This window comes from Salmo salar, chromosome ssa15, assembly GCF_905237065.1.
Source record: "Salmo salar chromosome ssa15, Ssal_v3.1, whole genome shotgun sequence".
Taxonomy (NCBI): Eukaryota; Metazoa; Chordata; class Actinopteri; order Salmoniformes; family Salmonidae; genus Salmo; species Salmo salar.
The window spans coordinates 87,437,766-87,460,789 of NC_059456.1; the positions used below are offsets into that span (position 1 = coordinate 87,437,766).

At 43.7% G+C, this 23,024-nt stretch overlaps 2 protein-coding genes across 2 annotated transcripts; both read right to left on the minus strand.

Annotated features, from left to right (window-relative positions):
• Nucleotides 1–1,277: 1,277 nt before the first annotated feature.
• LOC106572471 (XK-related protein 7) lies at nucleotides 1,278–14,584 on the minus strand. The gene is made up of 3 exons (XM_014146687.2): nucleotides 14,043–14,584; nucleotides 4,301–4,500; nucleotides 1,278–3,762 (listed from the first exon to the last, which is right to left on the minus strand). Exons 1-3 carry the CDS (start codon nucleotides 14,570–14,572, stop codon nucleotides 2,804–2,806), a joined length of 1,689 nt encoding a protein of 562 aa, XP_014002162.2. The 5' UTR covers nucleotides 14,573–14,584; the 3' UTR covers nucleotides 1,278–2,803.
• A 926-nt stretch (nucleotides 14,585–15,510) lies between these two features.
• On the minus strand, nucleotides 15,511–16,626 carry LOC106572502 (protein LKAAEAR1). Its single transcript, XM_014146732.2, has 3 exons — nucleotides 16,112–16,626; nucleotides 15,790–15,912; nucleotides 15,511–15,588 (listed from the first exon to the last, which is right to left on the minus strand). The coding sequence occupies exons 1-3, from the start codon at nucleotides 16,433–16,435 to the stop codon at nucleotides 15,529–15,531; spliced, it is 507 nt and encodes a 168-aa protein (XP_014002207.1). The 5' UTR covers nucleotides 16,436–16,626; the 3' UTR covers nucleotides 15,511–15,528.
• Between the last annotated feature and the right edge of the window lie 6,398 nt (nucleotides 16,627–23,024).

Sequence of the window (23,024 nt, forward strand, 5' to 3'; positions counted from 1 at the left end):
AACTCTTGTTGGAAGCATCTGCAGTTTGTTTTGGTTGTGTTTCGGATAATGTCTTGCCCAGTAGGAACATGGAATATAATGTATTGTGTCATTTTGGAGTCACTTTTATTTGAAATAAGAATAGACAATGTTTCTGAACACTTCTACATTAATGTGGATGCTACCATGATTATGGATAATCATGACTGAATCCTGAATAATAACGAGTGAGAAATGCTAACCTCCCCTGTTATTGGTAATGGTGAGAGGTTAGCATTTTTTGAGGGTGACTAGAGACATAAAGTGCTTTCATTTCTAAACAGTAAAACTGTTGTGTATGAAAATACCCTCACATAAAAGGTGACATTCCGTACTGTCACTTCATATGAAACATTTTATTTCAAATACAAAATGCTGGAGTATAGAGCCAAATGTACACGTTTTTGCTTCACTGTCCAAATTAATACAGATGGGAGTGTATATGATATGGGAATGGCTGTTAAGTGAACCACTTTCAGTTGAAAATTATGATGATAAAAAATGTAATAATTTTGTGTAGACAGCCTCACCTGACCCAATGACCTCTGCCTGGGCTCAGGTGCCAGCAGCCAGCGGGGTAGTGTTTCATAATGTCATGTCCTGACCATAGTGAGTGTTATTTTCTATGGTAGATTAGGTCAGGGCGTGACAGGGGGTGTTTGTCTGGTTTTTGTATGTCTGTTTTGGTTCTAGGTTTGTATTTCTATGTTGGTGTTATTTGGCATGACCTCCAATTAGAGACAGCAGGTTGTCGTTGTCTCAAATTGGAGGTCCTATTTAAGTTTAGGTTTGTCCCACAGGTGTTTGTGGGTGATTGTTCTTCGTGAGGTTTATGTTCCTCCAGCGTCATGGTTTGTTGTTTTGTATTTACTTAGTGTTAATTGTTGCATTCGGGTTCACTGATTTAAATAAACATGTGGAACTACGAAAACGCTGCATCTTGGTCCGCTCTTTCAAACAGCCGTAACACATAATCCACTGATCTACTTCTATATGAGACAGGATTTAGCTTTTTACCACTGGATAGTCTAATCAGAATAATCTGTCACTTTAGCAGAATGATTAGATCGATCTGTCTGTCTCTCCCTATCTGTTTGATTGTCTGCTTCACATTTAAACACTTCTATTGTATTTGGATAACTGCATTTACCTGACCTGAAATCTGGATTTATGTTTTGGATAATTAGCCATATTTTGGATAACTGTGGTTGCATTTGGTTTCTGAAAACCACACATTGAAAGAATGAATTGGTCATGGAGAAGGTAAACACATTGTTCTTTATTTTCCCGACAACAACATAATGAAAGTCTTTGTTCTTTTTTTTCTGCAGTCACCAGCAACAGTCTGGCTTGACCAGTTTAAGGCTTTCATTCTGGTATGTGTATTTGAGGTACAGCCCAGCCAAACCAGTATGGTTTGATGGATAAATCCAGACCACTGTATAAGGTAAGTTGTGGTGTTTATAAACAGACTCAACAGTTAGCACCAATGTGGAGCCGTGGCTTCATAGTTCTGTGGCTGTGTTGATGCTTCTGTGTGGAGATCTTGTATTCATCTTAGTGCTAGCGGGATAATTGAGTTACCTGGACAGCATTTAAGAACTAAAGCTTCATCTTTCTACAACACAATATCATATGAACCCCAATGTACAACATACAAATGTGCACGAACACGCGCACACACAAACCTCATATACAAATGCTCCCAGTTTCAACCTTGTTTCCACTTCTCAGCCACATAAGGTTTCTGTCTTGCTCTTCTGGATTTAAAGTTGATACAATGCACTCCATTTTTAGTGTTAAACAGAACATTTCTTTATGGAGCAATGACCACCTAGATACACACGAAGCACACACTGTATCATCATCATGAAGATTGAAAGATATCTAAACTATTTTCTACAGGGCAACCAGAGTCCAGACAAGTTAGACATAATACAGCAATCCATGGTACTGCAATCCTGCACATTCAGTATCCAGCCTCATGTTTATTGTACTACACGAATGTTGTCATAATACCACACTAACTGTATGACAACAAAGTGTATTGAACATTCATCCCAATACATCTTCTCAATTTCTCTCTCTTAGAAATTGTCCTATGTATTTTAGACCACTTATTAAGGCTTTGAGATTACTTAAACATGCATAAATAGCTATGACAAATCACACACAGCAGTAAGATCTTCCACTGTCATCTTCAGGTCAAAATGTCCTGTTCCAGTAGCTCAATTAGACGGGTATGTATTAATCATGTGACTTATCTACTGTTATGGTGTATAATCCTAATAAATTAACAGAGATATTGTCATAGGTATTCATAAATGTTTAGGTATTGTCTCTGATGGTATTTGCCTTGGCTTGAGAGGACATTATTTTGGAGCACGTTCAATGAGGATGGTTTCTCTCTGATTGACAGCTATCCAGCTCCTCTTTCTGTGTCCCTCTGCACTTTCACTGATCCCTAACCTCTGACCCCTTGCCCATAATTCTCCCTGTACCATCCCCCTAACCGGAGAAATGATACTGACACGGCACCAAAATACAAACCTCACGTAGTCACCTACTTAGGCCACATCAGACATTGTCTTTCTATCCCAGACATTTGATGTGAAAACCTATGCACGCACCCCCTCTCCCAGCCAGTGTATTCTTGATGCTTTACAGCACAGAGCGGGACTAGAGCAGAACTGATCCTCAGAGAGAGTTAGTCAGCTGTGTGCCACTGTGGGGCTTTGCAGGCTGGATGATAGCCAGTTGAGTAAGTAACTATACTCTAAACGGTTCACACTGTGGTCTCATACTCCATCACCTCTGTGGCTGAGCCCAGACAGCGGTACTGGATCCTTGGTGTGACCGGAGCAGCACCCTCGAGCACCAGGATGGTTTTGCGCAGCCGGCGGTCGATGAAGTGGGCATCCCAGGCAGGGTACTTCTTCCTGGGCAAGTCTATACGTATGACTGGCCCTTCTGTCCTAGGGGCGAGGGGTGGGAGATTTGGCTTGGCTCCTCTTTTAAGTGTTCGTACCAGAAACACGTCTGCATTAGCCCCTCCCATCTGCTCACGGTCTCCCCCTTTAGTCCTCTGCAGAGTCCTGGGGGGGCTCGCTACTACATCTGGAGGGAGAGAGGAAGCTGGGGAAAGGCAGGACTCCACTGCTACCTCCTCTGGTACCCCCCATCCCCACCCTGAGATAGGACCGTCAGGGTGCAGCAGGCAGTAGTAGACTAACATAAAGAAGGTGCCCAGAGCGTAGCTACTGGCCACCATACACACTATGATCAGGGCATTGAAGTCAGAGGTATGTGGGCCACGGTACACATACCAGAATGTGGTGAGTGCCGCATTCTCAATGAATACAACCACACTGTAGATGAGCATACGGCAGCGTGTGCGCCCCTCCCTCACGCTGAACCAACAGAAAACATAAACTATGCCGACCATCATGTTATAGATGACCTCCTCCCATTTGGACATGCAGAAGTCTGTTTCGCCTTGAATGATCCAGAATGTCATGATGCACCAATGGGCCACGATGAAGATACCAAAGTAAAGCTGGAATACGGAGGCGAACAGGGCGAAGGCCATCGTACGGGCTCCGATGGTAAACAGGTGCCACAGGATTTGCACACTGACGGCCTTGTAGGACATGGGCAGCTTATCGTCCCGGGAGTCCCTTAGAACCTTCTGGTAGGAGGCGATCATCCAGGACAGGGACACCAGCGAGGCAGAGGCTGAGAGGCCTGGAGAAAGAGGGAGAGAGACCGGGAGAGGGAGGGAGAAAGAATAATTAAGATTGAGCAGGGTAAAATGTGCTGACTATCATGAGAACGCTGCTGAGTCTGTGTGAATCAGAAGGCTCTATTGTAGGTTATAAAGGAATTCTTTAGAGCAGGGATGGGCAACTTTGATGGGGGTGGGGGCCACAAAAAATATGAACTCATCCTTAGTGGCTCTGTGTGAAGGGATTTTCTTTGTTATATTAAGAATGGTGACTAACTGCGTGGATTGAAAATCTGGCAGTTGTGACTATGTGAGGTCATTATATGGGGGAGTTTGAGAGGGTGATATCATTAGTGAGTGATAAGGTAAAGGACTTACAGGAGCAATTAGGGTTAAGTGCCTTGCTCAATGGCACATCAGATTTTTCACCTAGTCGGCTCAGGGATTCAAACCAACAACCTTTCGGTTAATGGCCCAATGCTCTTAACCGCTAGGATGCCTGCCATCAATGTGAAAGTCACAGTCGATTGTATGGGGTAGTTTGAGACCATGACTCACCCTGCAACGGGAGGACCTGGCTGGCCTGGACCATGATGCTTAGCTGCAGGACCAGCTGGGGGGCGCTCTTCAGGAACGACTCCAGCAGACGCAGCATGCTGATGTCAGCACTCTCAAACATCATGCGCCAGTAGAAGTGACGTCTCTCGTGGTCCCCACGCCAGCGACTCTGCACCCCCAAGTACAGGGCATGGACATACCTGTGGAACATCAGAGGGGAGGTGGGGGGATAGGGACAGAGAGGGAAAGGCATGAGTATCATATTAGAATTATGTCATCATTTGTGCGAGAGAAGAATCTCCAGCTATCGAGAGACGCTCCATATCAATCTGTTTCATCCACATGCCAGCACCATCCCAAGACAGATGGCTCATTGCAGCCTCAGTCCAGCCTCATTCTAGCAACTGAACATCAAACTCTCCAGACAGCCTGGGAGCTGTCACTCCATCCAGACAGAATAACTGGTAATGGTATGTCATCTCTTGGTAGAGTGCCATTGAGCGGGTCTGGTCACTTCATCCTTTCCTCTCCAGGCTACAGAAGTGATTGCTTTGACAATATAAAATTATACTTTCTCATTTGACCTCTCTAAATGTAGTTAAATGCAGGGACTGTTTTTGTCACTTTATTACCTCTGACTGATTTGGTGGAAGAGAAGTGTTTCTCTGTGATGGCTAGAGGGATGATGGGATCATGGGACAGAAGAGAGCTCTACACTACAGTATCTCAATGACCCCAGTGAACAAGGAGTTAGTATAACACTTTTTGTTCTGGTTTCCTCTGCCTGGGGATGTCATATACACACAGTACACACATAATTGCATGCTATAGTTGCCCACTGATGATTATGCTCATTCAAAGTAATCCAAAAGCATCCTGTTCTGGGACTCCTAATCAACTGTGCTATTTTTTTTATTTTTTATAAACTTATTTTGTACATAATGTTGCTGCTACCGTCTCTTATGAACGAAAATAGCTTATTTTTCATTTTTTTATATATTTAACTTTTACCCCTTTTTCTCCCCAATTTCAGGGTATCCAATTGGTAGTTACAGTCTTGACTTATCGCTGCAACTCCCGTACGGACTCGGGAGAGGCGAAGGTCGAGAGCCGTGCGTCCTTCCAGCCAAGCTGCACTGCTTCTTGACACAACGCCCGCTTAACTGGGAAGCCAGCCGCACCAATGTATCGGAGGAAACACTGTACACCTGGCGACCTTGTCAGTGTGCATTGCGCCTGGCCCGCCACAGGAGTCGCTAATGGGAAAAAAGGATCCCTGTTGGCCAAACCCTCCCCTAACCCAGAAGACCCTGGGCCAATTGTGCGCCGCCCCATGGGTCTCCCGGTCGTGGCCGGCTGTGACAGAGCCTGGACTCGAACCAGGAGCTCTAGTGGCACAGCTAGCACCGCGATGCAGTGCCTTAGACCACTGCACCACTCGGGAGGCCACCCGAAAAGAGCTTCTGGACATCATTTCCATTTACGTCATTTAGCAGACGCTCTTATCCAGAGCGACTTACAAATTGGTGCATTCACCTTATGATATCCAGTGGAACAACCACTTTACAATAGTACATCTATATATTTTTGGGGGGGAGGGTGGGGGGAGGGTTAGAAGGATTCCTTAATCCTATCCCAGGTATTCCTTAAAGAGGTGGGGTTTCAGGTGTCTCCGGAAGGTGGTGATTGACTCCGCTGTCCTGGCGTCGTGAGGGAGCTTGTTCCACCATTGGGGTGCCAGAGCAGTGAACAGTTTTGACTGGGCTGAGCGGGAACTGTGCTTCCGCAGAGGTAGGGAGGTGAGCAGGCCAGAGGTGGATGAACGCAGTGCCCTTCTTTGGGTGTAGGGACTGATCAGAGCCTGAAGGTACGGAAGTGCCGTTCCCCTCACAGCTCCATAGGCAAGCACCATGGTCTTCTAGCAGATGCGAGCTTCAACTGGAAGCCAGTGGAGTGTGCGGAGGAGCGGGGTGATGTGAGAGAACTTGGGAAGGTTGAACACCAGACGGGCTGCGGCGTTCTGGATGAGTTGTAGGGGTTTAGTGGCACAGGCAGGGAGCCCCGCCAACAGCGAGTTGCAGTAATCCAGACGGGAGATGACAAGTGCCTGGATTAGGACCTGCACCGCTTCCTGTGTGAGGCAGGGTCGTACTCTGCGAATGTTGTAGAGCATGAACCTACAGGATCGGGTCACCGCCTTGATATTAACGGAGAATGACAGGGTGTTGTCTAGGGTCACGCCAAGGCTCTTAGCACTCTGGGAGGAGGACACAATGGTGTTGTCAACCGTGATGGCGAGATCATGGAACGGGCAGTCCTTTCCCGGGAGGAAGAGCAGCTCCGTCTTGCCGAGGTTCAGCTTGAGGTGGTGATCCGTCATCCACACTGATATGTCTGCCAGACATGCAGAGATGTGATTCGCCACCTGGTTATCAGAAGGGGGAAAGGAGAAGATTAATTGTGTGTCGTCTGCGTAGCAATGATAGGAGAGACCATGTGAGGATATGACAGAGCCAAGTGACTTGGTGTATAGCGAGAATAGGAGAGGGCCTAGAACTGAGCCCTGGGGGACACCAGTGGTGAGAGCACATGGTGCGGAGACGGATTCTCGCCACGCCACCTGGTAGGAGCGACCTGTCAGGTAGGACGCAATCCAAGAGTGAGCCGCGCCGGAGATGCCCAACTCGGAGAGGGTGGAGAGGAGGATCTGATGGTTCACAGTATCAAAGGCAGCAGATAGGTCTAGAAGGATGAGAGCAGAGGAGAGAGAGTTAGCTTTAGCAGTGCGGAGAGCCTCCGTGACACAGAGAAGAGCAGTCTCAGTTGAATGACCAGTCTTGAAACCTGACTGATTTGGATCAAGAAGGTCATTCTGAGAGAGATAGCAAGAGAGCTGGCCAAGGACGGCACGCTCAAGAGTTTTGGAGAGAAAAGAAAGAAGGGATACTGGTCTGTAGTTGTTGACATTGTAGGGATCGAGTGTAGGTTTTTTGAGAAGGGGTGCAACTCTCGCTCTCTTGAAGACAGAAGGGACGTAGCCAGCGGTCAAGGATGAGTTGATGAGCGAGGTGAGGTAAGGGAGAAGGTCTCCGGGAATGGTCTGGAGAAGAGAGGAGGGGATAGGGTCAAGCGGGCAGGTTGTTGGGCGGCCGGCCATCACAAGTCGCAAGATTTCATCTGGAGAGAGAGGGGAGAAAGAGGTCAAAGCATAGGGTAGGGCAATGTGAGCAGGACCAGCGGTGTCGTTTGACTTAACAAACGAGGATCGGATGTCGTCAACCTTCTTTTCAAAATGGTTGACAAAGTCATCCGCAGAGAGGGAAGAGGGGGGGGAGGATACAGGAGGGAGGAGAAGGTGGCAAAGAGCTTCCTAGGGTTAGAGGCAGATGCTTGGAATTTAGAGTGGTAGAAAGTGGCTTTAGCAGCAGAAACAGAGGAAGAAAATGTGGAGAGGAGGGAGTGAAAAGATGCCAGGTCCGCAGGGAGGCTAGTTTTCCTCCATTTCCGCTCGGCTGCCCGGAGCCCTGTTCTGTGAGCTCGCAATACGTCGTCAAGCCACGGAGCAGGAGGGGAGGACCGAGCCGGCCGGGAGGATAGGGGACATAGAGAGTCAAAGGATGCTGAAAGGGAGGAGAGGAGGGTTGAGGAGGCAGAATCAGGAGATTGGTTGGAGAAGGATTGAGCAGAGGGAAGAGATGATAGGATGGAAGAGGAGAGAGTAGCAGGAGAGAGAGAGCGAAGGTTGCGATGGCGCAATACCATCTGAGTAGGGGCAGAGTGAGTAGTGTTGGAGGAGAGCGAGAGGGAAAAGGATACAAGGTAGTGGTCGGAGACTTGGAGGGGAGTTGCAGTGAGATTAGTAGAAGAACAGCATCTAGTAAAGATGAGGTCAAGCGTATTGCCTGCCTTGTGAGTAGGGGGGACGGTGAGAGGGTGAGGTCAAAAGAGGAGAGGAGTGGAAAGAAGGAGGCAGAGAGAAATGAGTCAAAGGTAGACGTAGGGAGGTTAATAAAGTCACCCAGAATTGTGAGGGGTGAGCCATCCTCAGGAAAGGAACTTATCAAGGCGTCAAGCTCATTGATGAACTCTCCAAGGGACCCTGGAGGGCGATAAATGATAAGGATGTTAAGCTTGTGTATAAGCGGTGTATAATATTAAAGAAGACTCGAGGTATTGCTCGCCTGAGGTAGAGTACCTCATGATAAACTGTAGACCACACGATCTACCGAGAGAGTTCTAATCTATATTATTCGTAGTCGTCTATTAACCACCACAAACCGATGGTGGCACTCGGACCACACTCAACGAACTGTATAAGGCCATAAGAAAACAAGAAAATGCTCATCCAGAAGCAGCACTCCTAGTGGCCGGGGACTTTAATGCTGGCATACTTAAATCCATTTACCTAATTTCTACCAGCATGTCACGTGCAACCAGAGGGGAAAAAAACTCTATACCACCTTTACCCCACACACAGAGACGCATAGAAGGCTCTCCCTTGCCCTCCATTTGGCAAATCTGGCCATAATTGTATCCTCCTGATTCCTGCTTACAAGCAAAAACTAAAGCAGGAAGTATTAGTGTCTTGCTCAATACGGAAGTGGTCAGATGACCACTTGATGCTATGCAACAGGACTGTTTTGCTAGCACAGACTGGAATATGTACGTACCACCTCACTACCGTAAGTACATATCCCAACCAGAAGCCATGGATTACATACAGGCATCATCCGCACCGAAGTAAAGGCTAGAGCAGCTGCTTTCAAGGAGCGGGACACTAATCTGGACGCTTATAAGAAATCCTGCTATGCCCTCAGATGAACCATCAAACAGGCAAAGCATCAATACAAGACCAAGATTGAATCCTACTACACCGGCTCTGACACTCGTCAGATGTGGCAGGGCTTGCAAACTATTACGGACTACAAAGGGAAACCCAGCCGTGAGCTGCCCAGTGACGCGAGCCTACCAGATGAGCTACATGCCTTTTTATTCTTGCTTCGAGGCAAGCAACACTGAAGCATGCATGAGAGCACCAGCTGTTCGGGACGACTGTGTGATCACGCTCTCCATTGCCATTGTGAGCAAGACCTTTAAACATCACAAGGCTGCAGGGCCAGATGGATTTCCAGGACGTGTACTCGGAGCATGCTCGGACCAACTGGCAAGTGTCCACTGACATTTTCAACTTCTCCCTAATAATTCCACCACATTTACAGTTGAAGTCAGAAGTTTACATACACTTATGTTGGAGTCATTAAAACTCATTTTTCAACCACTCCACAAATTTCTTGTTAACAAACTATAGTTTTGACAAGTCGGTTAGAACATCTATTTTGTGCATGACACAAGTAATTTTTCCAACAATTGTTTACATAGAGATTATTTCACTTATAATTCACTTTATCACAATTCCAGTGGGTCAGAAGTGGACATACACTCAGTTGACGGTGCCTTTAAACAGCTTGGAAAATTCCATAAAATGATGTCATGACTTTAGAAGCTTCTGATAGGCTAATTGACATCATTTGAGTCAATTGGAGGTGTACCTGTGGATATATTTCAAGGCCTACCTTCAAACTCAGTGCCTCTTTGTTTGACATCATGGGAAATTCAAAAGAAATCAGCCAAGACCTCAGATTTTTTTTTTTTAGACCTCCACAAGTCTGGTTCATCCTTGGGAGCAATTTCCAAACGCCTGAAGGTACCACGTTCATCTGTACAAACAATAGTACGCAAGTATAAACACCATGGGACCACGCAGCCGTCATACCGCTCAGGAAGGAGACGCATTCGGTCTCCTAGAGATGAACATACTTTGGTGCGAAAAGTGCAAATCTATCCCAGAACAGCAACAAAGGACCGTGTGAAGATGCTGGAGGAAACAGGTACAAAAGTATCTATATCCACAGTAAAACAAGTCCTATATCGACATAACCTGAAAGGCCGCTCAGCAAGGAAGAAGCCACTGCTCCAAAACCGCCATAAAAAAGCCAGACTACGGTTTGCAACTGTACATGGGGAGAAAGATCGTACTTTTTGGAGAAATGTCCTCTGGTCTGATGAAACAAAAATAGAACTGTTTGGCCATAATGACCACCGTTATGTTTGGAGGAAAAAGGGGGAGGCTTGCAAGCCGAAGAACACCATCCCAACCGTGAAGCACAGGGGTGGTAGCATCATGTTGTGGGGATGCTTTGCTGCAGGAGGGACTGGTGCACTTCACAAAATAGATGGCATCATGAGGAGCGAAATTATGTGGATATATTGAAGCAATGTCAGTCAGGAAGTTAAAGCTTGGTCGCAAATGGACAATGACCCCAAGCATACTTCCAAAGTTGTGGCAAAATGGCTTAAGGACAACAAAGTCCAGGTATTAAATGTCAGGAATTGTGAAAAACTGAGTTTAAATGTATTTGGCTAAGGTGTATGTAAACTTCCGACTTCAACTGTATGTGAGGAAACCATGAATAAGGTCTAGAGCCATGCCATTATTCCGAATTTTAATTGTATGCCCTCTTAAAACCTCTTAGATGTAAGGTCGCTTTTTAGCGGACCTGTGTGGTTCTGGTACCAGTTCTGTCTGACATTTTTGCTTATAAATTGATCTGTGGATACCTAGTGGATATCGAAATGGCTTGCATTGAGCGATAGCCCTGGTTCCCACGTACACAGTCGTATTTTTTCTGAGCCCGTGTGACGTATGATGTGAAATCTGAAACCACTTGAAGCTGGGATGTTCCTCCTACCATTTCATTCGCTCTTCCGACTGTCCATCAACTCCTGGCTAAACCCTACATCACAGCCACTGACAAAGCACATGCCTGCAAGCATTAGGTCATAGCACAGCAGGAGAGAGTGGTTTCATCATGATAGCACATTCAGAGATCGATTTATAGCCATTAATCAAAAATAATGAATCGATTTGAAACAAACACTTTCTGTTTGGCACAGAAGGACAATATTAACATGAGATGAAAGGCGAGTACCTAGAGCTCTGTGATATGTTCACAAAGATAGGGGCAGAAGTTTTGATCAAGAGAGACCTTTAGAAAATATGCACATGTACTCTAACACTAAACATACAAATATGTATTTACATTTATAAGGCAGGTGAAATCTTATAGGTAGTCGTTTTATAATTGCATTATGCTATATTTAGAAAGTATATAAGTCATTTAAAGCCTTATTCATACAGTTTTGTTGAATAGGAAATACATCATATCAAATATTTCATATTTTTATCATATTTGTACTGTGTGCTTGAGCTTGTGTCCTCAATAGTGACTAAACCTCAGCAATTTCTAACTATTTTTACCAGAAAGGTGAGATTTTAACCTTTTCTTTGAGTATACAGCATTACTAGTTATTGTTTATGATAAATAATTACTTTTGGGGATTACATAGATGACATTTTCGAATACGTTTAACTAGATAATTTGCATGGATGAAATTTTGACATCCAAGCTAAGTAATACCCATATATATTTATAACTGCCACTTTGGTGTTAGTTTTCTTCAATGAGTAGCTTACATTTTGCATCATTCTATTCCATTTACATTTATTTCCTCTGTCAAGTCTGTTTAAACAGTTCCTGAGGGTCTTAGTATTCGTGGATCATATTAGGCTAACGTTGTGCTATAATTTGGGACATGCAGTGGCGTGTATTCATGGATGCCAAGGGAAGCCAGGCTTCCCTCTATGTGTACAGAGACACAACTTTGGTCCTGCCGTTTCACGTCCCGCACCCATGCTTGCATCGTCCAACTGTCCCCCGCCCACTTCGCTTCTTTCATTAAAAATTCATGGCCTTCCAATGACCACGTTTACATGCACACAGTATTCCGGATAGTGGCTCATATCCCACTTAAGGTCTTATTCGGGATAAGCTGTTTCAAATGAAAGTTTATTTGTCACGTGCGCCAAATACAACAGGTGTAGACCTTACAGTGAAATGCTTACTTACAGGCTCTCACAATGCAAATAGTCCGGGTAGACATTTGATTACCTGTTCAGGAGTCTTATGGCTTGGAGGTAAAAACTGTTGAGAAGCCTTTTTGTCCTAGACTTGGCACTCCGGTACCGCTTGCCATGCGGTAGCAGAGAGAACAGTCTATGACTGGGGTAGCTGGGGTCTTTGACAATTTTTAGGGGCTTCCTCTGACACCACCTGGTGTAGAGGTCCTAGATGGCAGACAGCCAGTGATGTACTGGGCCGTACGCACTACCCTCTGTAGGTACTTGCGGTCATAGGCCGAGCAATTGCCGTACCAGGCAGTGATGCAACCAGTCAGGATGCTCTCGATGTTGCAGCCGTAGAACCCTTTGATGATCTCAGGACCCATTTACCTTTGATATCCCACTCAGGAGTATCTCTGTATCAATGAATGAACTGAATATTCCTCAATTAAGTTCATATGGGTTAAATGGAATAGTAACTGAAATATGGAAACTGACTGTAGTAACCTCACATGTAGCATAATATCATATTAACTCCTGCAGAAGTATGTATTTCTTGCAGTGAAATGATACAATAAATGTTCATTTTGTCTTGGGAACAGGAGTGGAGAAATATTTATTTATTTCAGCATCTCTTGAGAAAATGCAAGTGTAATGTGTTATCTTTCACACTGTTATGCAAGCAGACAGTATTTCAACACCAAATATGCACCTAAAACAAACTGAAGTCTTACCAGAAACATGCTTAATCGTTTTCTCAGCTTTTCATTTCCCTAAAACCATTCAAACTGATGACATTTTGCACAGGACCAATCTTTCCACTGTTTTGGAGTTAGTGAGTTTTCTCCCCGGTCCCTAAACGAAATATACAACTTTACTGGTGTTAATTACATTACTAATGTATTAATTATATCAATGTAAAACATTATTCTGGTGAGAAGTACTTTATTTAGTCTTCTGGTGCAATAAGTTATGACAAAAGAGAAGCTGCATGTATCTAACTATAGTTGACAAACAAATGGTCTACCAAATGTCGGAAATTATAAGCAGAAAGTTGTCTAAATTAAGAGTGAAAGTAGCCAGTAGAGAATACTGTCCATTACGGAGTGTCAGCAAAATACATCATTATGGAATTATGGTGGGTCCAACTGTGCAGGTAGACTACTTTTTGAAGTGATTTGTTTGACAATCAGATGAAAACATCATAACACAACACCAATGATATGCGAGCTTGTGCAGACCCAGAAAAAAACCAGTAAAGGAGATAAGGCTTTTACATGCCACAGTATCCCGTCTAAAATCAGCATATCCCAGGCATTTTATACGGGTTTCTCAAAACTGAGATACGAGCCTTTTTCGGGTTATTGTAAACGGAATATGATGATTATGTGTCAACTCCAAAACAGAATACTTGAGAATCCATAATAATAACGGGATATTGGTGTGCATGTGAACGTTGTCATTGTTTAATCGACCCCAACGTGCTATGTTGGACCTCTTCTGTAAATCTGAATACGAATTACTGAGAAGTGTGTAGGATAGGCGTAAATTCCTAAATCGGAATCGGCACTATTGTGAATACAGTAGCCTTCTCTCTGGATGAGTTTAAATTCGTTTAACAATTAGGTCAAGATTGAGCTGTTAAAACAAACCCGGACATCGTAGTCTAGTAGGGCTACTAGGGCTTTTAGAATGCATTGATCACCATCTTCGCAGAACCCTTTCACACACACGCTCAAGCCAGTACAGTATCCGTATATGAGAGAGCTTGGGTGATCTTACCTCCAGACCTGTGCTAGCTGAAATATATGGATGAAGCATTGAAAGAGCCACATAAAGGCTCTGCAGCAACCCCGGGCTCCTCCCATAGTGCCCGTCTTAGGCAATTTCCCGAACTCAGCATCGCGGCCAGCGCCCGGTTGATCGCTGTCCTTGGTGGTGAAATGGCTCTCGGCGCCCGATGCTGCGACCGCTGCTGCGGCTGTGCTACTGTCGTTGGTATCCGAATAATCATAGGCGAACCACCTAAAACTCAGCACCTGAACCACCACAGATGGGACAATCACGAAGACCAGTGTCAATGCAAACCACCAGTAGTTCCGGCTGAGGTAGTAATCCGCTGCCAGCCACAGGTCTGAGGCCCCGTCCGAAAAGAACACCAAAAGGGCACAAAGCGTCCAACTGCAGTCGTGGAGCGAGTAGCGCTTCCTATCAGGGAGGCACTGAGGCGAACGTTCATCTGAACCGGGCAGGCACTCGGGCAGGATGTCATTTCGCAACGAGACGGGTGCACCATCAGATTTAGCGGCCATGTTTGTTGTAGAAAAGAGAGTGGGTAAGGGAGATGGGAAAATTATGGAAGGGAGGAGGGGGTCGCGTATGTGTGTGAATGCATGCGTGTGTGGGGGAGAAAGGAAGGGAGGAATAAAAGGCGAAGGGAGGTGAGAAAGCGAAAACGATATTTCATAAAAATCCTGACAAAAATGTGATTGATTTAGCTCTACCATATAACGGAAATGAAATGTGAAATTTTAGCAAGCTAGATCATAAGATTAATGATTGTGCGGTTTTATTAAATACTGCATTTGCACTGGCAGGGGAGACATGACGAAACAGTTGGACGTTCCATCAATGCCGAACCGAACAATACTGAGATGGCCGTTATGAGAACACATATCAGATGTTAAAATGTCAATTTACTATTATTTATTAAGAAATTAATTATATGGAGGCTGTGCTGTTGCTGTGTGTGTTTTTCTTTTTTTGTTTGAACATTTCCCTTGGGAAAAATAAATACAAATTTGACTGGGATATGTATATGAAATGTAATATCTTTCCTGCTAAAATATATTATATTAAGTCAATTTACAAGTACATTCAGTCCTTTGTTTCATACGAGTAATTTGCTATAAAGAAGCTGGTTCTTCCTCGGTGTAATTTAGGCCTACACGATTCATGTGCCACAAAGATACTGTACTTTTAAAATGTCTTAATATGATGATGTGACAGACATAGGGCTATCAAAAAGCAGGCTCCTATGGATCCTGGTACAGTCTCTAATTATACTGACACCTACTGGTGAAAATGTGAAGCAGAGTTGTAAAAAATCTAAAAAAGGAATCAGTAAGACTAAGATTATTGTATAAAAAATTGCACAGACGATGTATGAGACAAAGCAAGACAGAACAATGAAGTTGATTCGCTTGGACAGGCTCAGTGTGGGTATTTTTTATTAAGAGAGCATGTTCATCTCAGATTTATCATCCCATCACCACCTTCTTTCCAGAGTTCCCAAGCTCTTATCCAGTAGCTGCTCAACCCTCTTCCTCTAAAAATATACAGAAAGAACTGAATGAATAAGTGAGTGTTTTATTTGTTGCAATTCCCATGATTCACATACTCGTTATATTTTTACTCTGACAGTCATATCCACAGTACCTTGCCTGGTTCTTGCAGAAGAGTCATGTTAGTGTGAGGTCAGGCTTTAGCTCAGTATGTTAACGTTGTCTTTACATATGGCTTTGCTAACCTGGAGTTTGTCAAAAGGATCCTGAACATTGAGTCCTGTCTCTTCTTGTGGCAGTAAAAGCTCCAGCCGTACAGCCCTCTGAGCAGTGGGCTGACAGGCGATCATCAGACTTATATCTTGGTTCTTGAGAGCAATAATAAAACAAGCAGGTAGAGGTAAAGAGAAGACTGAAAGATACTGTATATGCCTATATTTTCATATTCTATGTAATCAGTGGAACATACACTGTAGCAAAGAAAACAAAAAGTACTATGGGAGTGAGATATATGTTGGTGGCTTGTTGTAAGTTGAAAAAACGTCTATACAACTTTTATGGTCTTACCCTGATGTTCTGGTGACGCAGCCTCAAAAGGCAAACCCTGTTGCGCGCCTCTGCAGCCTTCAGTTGACCGATTATTGTGTCTCTCCTAGCTCTTTCTGACTGTTGCGCAGCATTCTCAGTGGCCTGTCTGCCTTTACACTCAGTCAGCCTGGCACACACCCTCTGCCGCGCTACAGCCATCACACCCTGCGCCTCCTTAGGTGGTTCCTCATAAGCCAAATAACGGGCCTTTTGCTGTGGGCACATCTCACGAAGTTCCGCTGCTGTAGCATTTCTCCAATTCCTGCAGACGACGTTATAGGGCTTGGCTGGTGCGTCGGTCATTTTCTAGGATAATCTTTTGGCTTTTAAGCCATTTGAAGTTAATTAGAAGGAACATCTAATCATCATGAATAATAGGCCTGAATTATATGGAGGATGAACTGTGACAATTGGGGACAGCAGTTAGCGCATTACTAACGTTGCAAACATTGCTGTATTTCAGACACGCGGGAAGTTGACAAATGTTAGGCTGAGGGCCGATTCCATGGAAATAGAACGAACTGTCTCATTCTAATTCTATGAGATTCGTTCTGTTTTCTCTCGTCACCACAGAGACGTTACCGTGACATATTGCATTTGCAACAGGCAAAATTGAGGACAGATAGCCTGTCAGGTAGAGCATTAGTCCAGTAAACCAAAGGTTGTTAGTTCGAATCCCTGAGCCGACTAGGTGAAACTTCTGCATTGAGCAAGGCACTTAACCCTAAATGCTCCAGAGGCTGATCCCTGGCCGTGACCCCAATGGTGTTTCAGTGGGGGGGAAGGGAAACACCAGTGTTGTGACCGAGTCAAGACCTAGACCATAGCGAGTCAAGCCCGAGACCAGAACAATGCGAGTCCAATTTAATTTTTCAGATCGGCACCGTAATAAGAGCTCAAATGTAGTCTACAGTAATTCTTTGTCAATATTTCAGAAGAAATCTTTAGTCATCCAGAATGGTGACAAAAATATATATTCTGAGGACAAATAGAGAGCCACTCTGTAAATTATCACTAACCATGGTCTCTCTAATAGCCTAGTTACAAATACAAAATAGGTTATAATTTCCCACGTGCACGCACGACTCAAACAATTTGAGGTTTGAGGATATGTTTCAACAAAAATAAAGGACAGTAATGTTATGACTAAAGTAGAAAGCCCAGGTTTTAATGGACTTACTTCAGAACAATCTTTTGAAAGTCATTAGAGAAAGGCATTTCGAGCAAACGTGTTAACAACCCAATATTGTTAATCAACCAGGTTGTCACCGAAATATTTATAATATAATAGTAGCGTTATGTTTTATTAATGCCAATGCTGTTTTCTATGCTTGTTTTCCATTAATACTTTGGGATACTGGTGCTATGTCAGATTACATTTTTTATTTATTTACCCTTTTTCTCCCCAATTGGTAGTTACAGTCTTGTCCCATAGTTGCAACTCCCATACAGACTCCGAAGACGCAAAGGTCGAGAGCGGCACATCCACCGAAACACAACCCAGCAAAGCCGCACTGCTTCTTGACCCAATGCCCTCTTAACCCAGAAGCCAGCTAAACCAATGTGTCGGAAGAAACACCATACACCTGGCGACCGTGTCAGCGTGCATGCGCCTGGCCCGCCACAGGAGTCACTAGAGCACCATCGGACAAGGACATCCCGGCTGGCCAAACCCTCCCCTAACTAGAACAACGCTGGGCCAATTGTGAGCCGCTTCATGGGTCTCCGGGTCGCGGCCGGCTGCGACAGAGCCTGGACTCGAACCAGGATCTCTAGTGGCACAGCTAGTACTACGATGCAGTGCCTTAGACCACTGCGCCTCCCGGGAGGCCCTACTATGTCGGATTGGAGTAAAAAGCTGTATTTTTATGTTTTATTTGTGGTATCGATGAAGGTATTTGATTGGGGAATGGGGATACATTTTCATGATGGGAAATTAATGAATCAGTTAATGTGGGGAAACAGAAGACCTGCAAAAAAATCTGTTTGGTTTGCATGGTATTTGCAACTATAATGAGTCTGGTCTATGATCAATTGAGCCATATCAATGCAGTTAAACAGGTTAATGTAAAATAATACATTTTGTTGGGTTACACTTATAGCAGTTTCATGATTATTATTACGGTTGTGTCAATCATGTTATATACTTAGGCTATTGTAACAAGGCATATGCCAGCATTGTAGGCCTACTGCCTCTGCCCAGAGGACTACTAAGCTTTCATGGCAATGGCCGCTCACTTTGCCATGCATGAGCCCTGGTTAGAGTCCCTGTTGCAGCTTTCACTTTCTTCTGCTACATTGGTGGCAGCGTTGGGATCACGTCCAGCTCACGTCTAGTTATTTGATCTAGTGGTGGGAAGCGTTCTATTTTTCAACATTGTATTGGGTTTAATAACCCTTGAATGAGTAGGTGTGTCCAAACTTTTGACTGGTATTGTATATATTTTTTGTGTGGCCTGTTTTGCATTTTATTTAGGCATTAATACGTGTCACATAGTGCCCATCCAAGAAGACTCAAGGTCATTGGTCACAGATAAAATGACATCAAATCACGTTAAAACTACGGTAGCTTTGATTGGACTGATCATGTCAACATCATACTCTCAAAATATTAACTAGCAAGCTAGACAAGCAGTCATCAACATGAATCAAGTCGACAATCTACTTGGGCAAATCCTTTTGAAGGATTTTCATATGAAGAGAAGTTCTAGATAAAAAGTATTGGTGCTCATCCGTCATTGGACATAAACATTACACAACAAGTTGGAAATCGCAAATTCAACAATGAGTGGTTTGGAAGGAATCAGTGGCTAACTGCAAGCATTGCAAAGCAACCACTAGCCTGCAATTCAGTGGAGAGGATATGTGGTCCAAGTCTGGGTTTAAGGGTTTCTTTTCCAAGCTTAAAAGGATAAACATTCACATGCAACACCATGGGCCAGAAAAGGTCAAATACATTGGCCATGCTGTCAATCCAGCATGACTTCTGACGCATTCAAAACAACTGGAAACTCAGAACTGGGAAATCTCAGACTGGAAAAAAAAAGAGCTCTGACTGGGAAAATACGTTTTAAATGGTCATCCAACTCGGAATTCCAAGTCGGGAACTCAGGGCTCTTTCTAGAGCTCCGGCATGAAGATCACTGTAGTCATGATTCAACCTTGTTTTATCTGAGTTTCCAGTTGTCTTGAAAGCACCATAAATCCAGAGAATGCCAGACTTTGATGACAAAGTTTGATGACAAAATTTGCCCACAAGAAGGACCATCGCGCCACGTTCCTGTTCAAGTGAGCACAGCACAACAAGGTGAATCCAAAAATGTATTGTATGCTGCTGCATAAATGATGTAATATGTCAGGGAGATATGTATACTGTAGCTAATAAAGTAATACTAAGTGTATGTTGTGTAGTAAGCTGTAAGTAGCCCATGTGCCTCACCCTAATAATTTGGTCCCTTTCCCCCTCATAACATAGCCTACTGTTCTGAGTTGGTGGTGGTGCACATGTACCCTATAGTCTGTTTTAGAGAAATGTCATAATCAAATATTGTAAGAGCTTTCATTGTCTGCTTATATGCCCCCTTTATTTATCATATGGTTCTGACTTGGTGTACAGGGAGAATACTGTAAGAATGGTCCATGTTCGGAATTCTATCGCTGTGCATTTTAAAAGTGCTGAACAAATAGTTATATTGACTACGTCCATCTTAGCTCGCTCATTGCCTCTTATCTGCTCATCGTTCCCTTATGCCATAGTTTGTACATCTCGGTAGTCAGTAGAAGCCACATTTGTTTAAGCAAGTCAGCCATATCAGCTATGTTTTTAGAAAAGGCAGTAAATGAGGCATAATAACTGTTTCGCTGCCAGACAAGGCTCCGCTGATAGCCAGGTGTAGCGGTGGTAAGGATTCACTCAATGGTGCGGAAAAGAAAGCTCTGCAAATGGGACAGCTTTATGTACAGTCGTGGCCAAAAGTTTTGAGAATGACACAAATATTAATTTTCACAAAGTCTGCTGCCTCAGTTGCCATGCAAATGAACTGAATCCCCCAAAAACATTTCCATTGCATTTCAGCCCTGCCACAAAAGGACCAGCTGACATCATGTCAGTGATTCTCTCGTTAACACAGGTATGAGTGCTGATGAGGACAAGGCTGGAGATCACTCTGTCATGCTGATTGAGTTCGAATAACAGACTGGAAGCTTCAAAAGGAGGGTGGTGCTTGGAATCATTGTTCTTCCTCTGTCAACCATGTTACCTGCAAGGAAATACGTGCCGTCATCATTGCTTTGCACAAAAAGGGCTTCACAGGCAAGGATATTGCTGCCAGTAAGATTGCACCTAAATCAACCATTTATCGGATCATCAAGAACTTCAAGGAGAGCGGTTCAATTGTTGTGAAGAAGGCTTCAGGGCGCCCAAGAAAATCCAGCAAGCGCCAGGACCGTCTCCTAAAGTTAATTCAGCTGCGGGATCGGGACACCACCAGTACAGAGCTTGCTCAGGAATGGCAGCAGGCAGGTGTGAGTGCATCTGCACGCACAGTGAGGCGAAGACTTTTGGAGGATGGCCTGGTGTCAAGAAGGGCAGCAAAGAAGCCACTTCTCTCCATAATTTTTTTTATATTACCTTTATTTAACTAGGCAAGTCAGTTAAGAACAAAATCTTATTTTCAATGACAGCCTAGGAACAGTGGGTTAACTGCCTTGTTCAGGGGCAGAACAACAGATTTGTACCTGTGTCAGCTCAGGGATTCAAACTTGCAACCTTTCGGTTACTAGCCCAACGCTCTAACCACTAGGCTACCCCGCCACATCAGGGACAGACTGATATTCTGCAAAAGGTACAGGGATTGGACGGCTGAGGACTGGGGTAAAGTCATTTTCTCTGATGAATCCCCTTTCCGATTGTTTGGGGCATCCGGAAAAAAGCTTGTCCGTAGAAGACAAGGTGAGTGCTACCATCAGTTCTGTGTCATGCCAACAGTAAAGCATCCTGAGACCATTCATGTGTGGGGTTGCTTCTCAGCCAAGGGAGTGGGCTCACTCACAACTTTGCCTAAGAACACAGCCATGAATAAAGAATGGTACCAACACATCCTCCAAGAGCAACTTCTCCCAACAATCCAGGAACAGTTTGGTGACGAACAATGCCTTTTCCAGCATGATGGAGCACCTTGGCATAAGGCAAAAGTGCTAACTAAGTGGCTCGGGGAACAAAACATCGATATGTTGGGTCCATGGCCAGGAAACTCCCCAGACCTGAATCCCATTGAGAACTTGTGGTCAATCCTCAAGAGGCGGGTGGACAAACAAAAACCCACAAATTCTGACAAACTCCAAGCATTGATTATGCAAGAATGGGCTGCCATCAGTCAGGATGTGGACCAGAAGTTAATTGACAGCATGCCAGGGCGGATTGCAGAGGTCTTGAAAAAGAAGGGTCAACACTACAAGTACTCTTTGCATCAACTTCATGTAATTGTCAATAAAATCCTTTGACACTTATGAAATGCTTGTAACTTTACTTCAGTATTCCATAGTAACATCTGACAAAAATATCTAAAGACACTGAAGCAGCAAACTTTGTGGAAATTAATATTTGTGTCATTCTCAAAACTTTTGACCACGACTGTAGGCACATGACAGTTTGTGGGCACCGTTTGTCACATTATAGTGCAATTCATGTATTGTTTAGTGCTGTGTTGTGTCGTGGCATTGCTGGCGTGGATAACATTTTTTTTTTTGCACCACCAAGATTTACTGTTATTCATAACAAAAAAACAGGTAGCTAAATATAATAATATGCAATCATTTCCTGTTGATGAGAAGAGCAAAAATCTAGGCCTATTTATTTTATCTTTGGTTTCTAAAATAATTAGAAATAGGCATCTCTTTCCTATTATTCTTGAATTTCCATCTTCATTTCAGAATACATTCTTCCTAATTTCTGAATGTGATGGTTTCATACTCGCAAAATAGTTTAAATGCCTATAAAACAAGTTAGGATAGGCGACCATTCCTACCATCTCTTATTTAATAGATAAGCTATTTCACCTTCTTCATTGTAGGCCGTCTGAATATTGTAGTCACATTTCTAGAGTAAACAGTATTTAATTTAAAAACATAATAAATATACATAACCTTTGCAGAATAAATTCCTCTCCTTTTCTGGCTATGATGAGTTCATACTCACGAAGTAGCTACAACAAATTACTATCCGCATCTCATTTAATTGGGCCTATTAGATAAACTATTATAATTTATTTTTGCTCTATGCAGACGAAAGGGAGAGCGGTTTATAACACAGGCCTATAGTATAATTTGACAGGTGAACAGACAGTTGATCTTTCGCAATGAAGTGTGTAGGCTGCCACTGCAAGTAGTAGTTTAACATTTTTCCCAGTAGAAAATGTTTTAGAATTCACTGGCAGTGTAGTATATTTAGGTTTGGGAAAAAGTAAATGCAAAACATTACTGAATGCAAACGATCTGTTTACAGGTCCAAAACTATTTGTAGGTTGTTTTTTGCAACCTCTAAGACATTTGATCAAGTTTGCCATTACTGTTTCCTTTAGGATGTCTCAGCCTAATTCCAACACTTCAAAAGTATACAGCAAAGAAGGGCGTTATAGAGTACTACAGTATGAGTCAAAATACCTGTAAAACCTAGCGGTCAAACAAGGGAAATGGTTCCAATTGTTTTTCCACAATAGATTTTTCCAATTGGGGATTTTAGAAACACTTAAAATAAGGGCTGTGTTTCATGTAGTTTTGAAAGCCGTGTAAATCTCTCTAGGACAAGGTGCCTTTTTATCAATATATAATGGCCTGTATTTACCCCCACCCAAAATGAAATGCTAATTAGCTGCGTATGTGGCTATCATAAAGA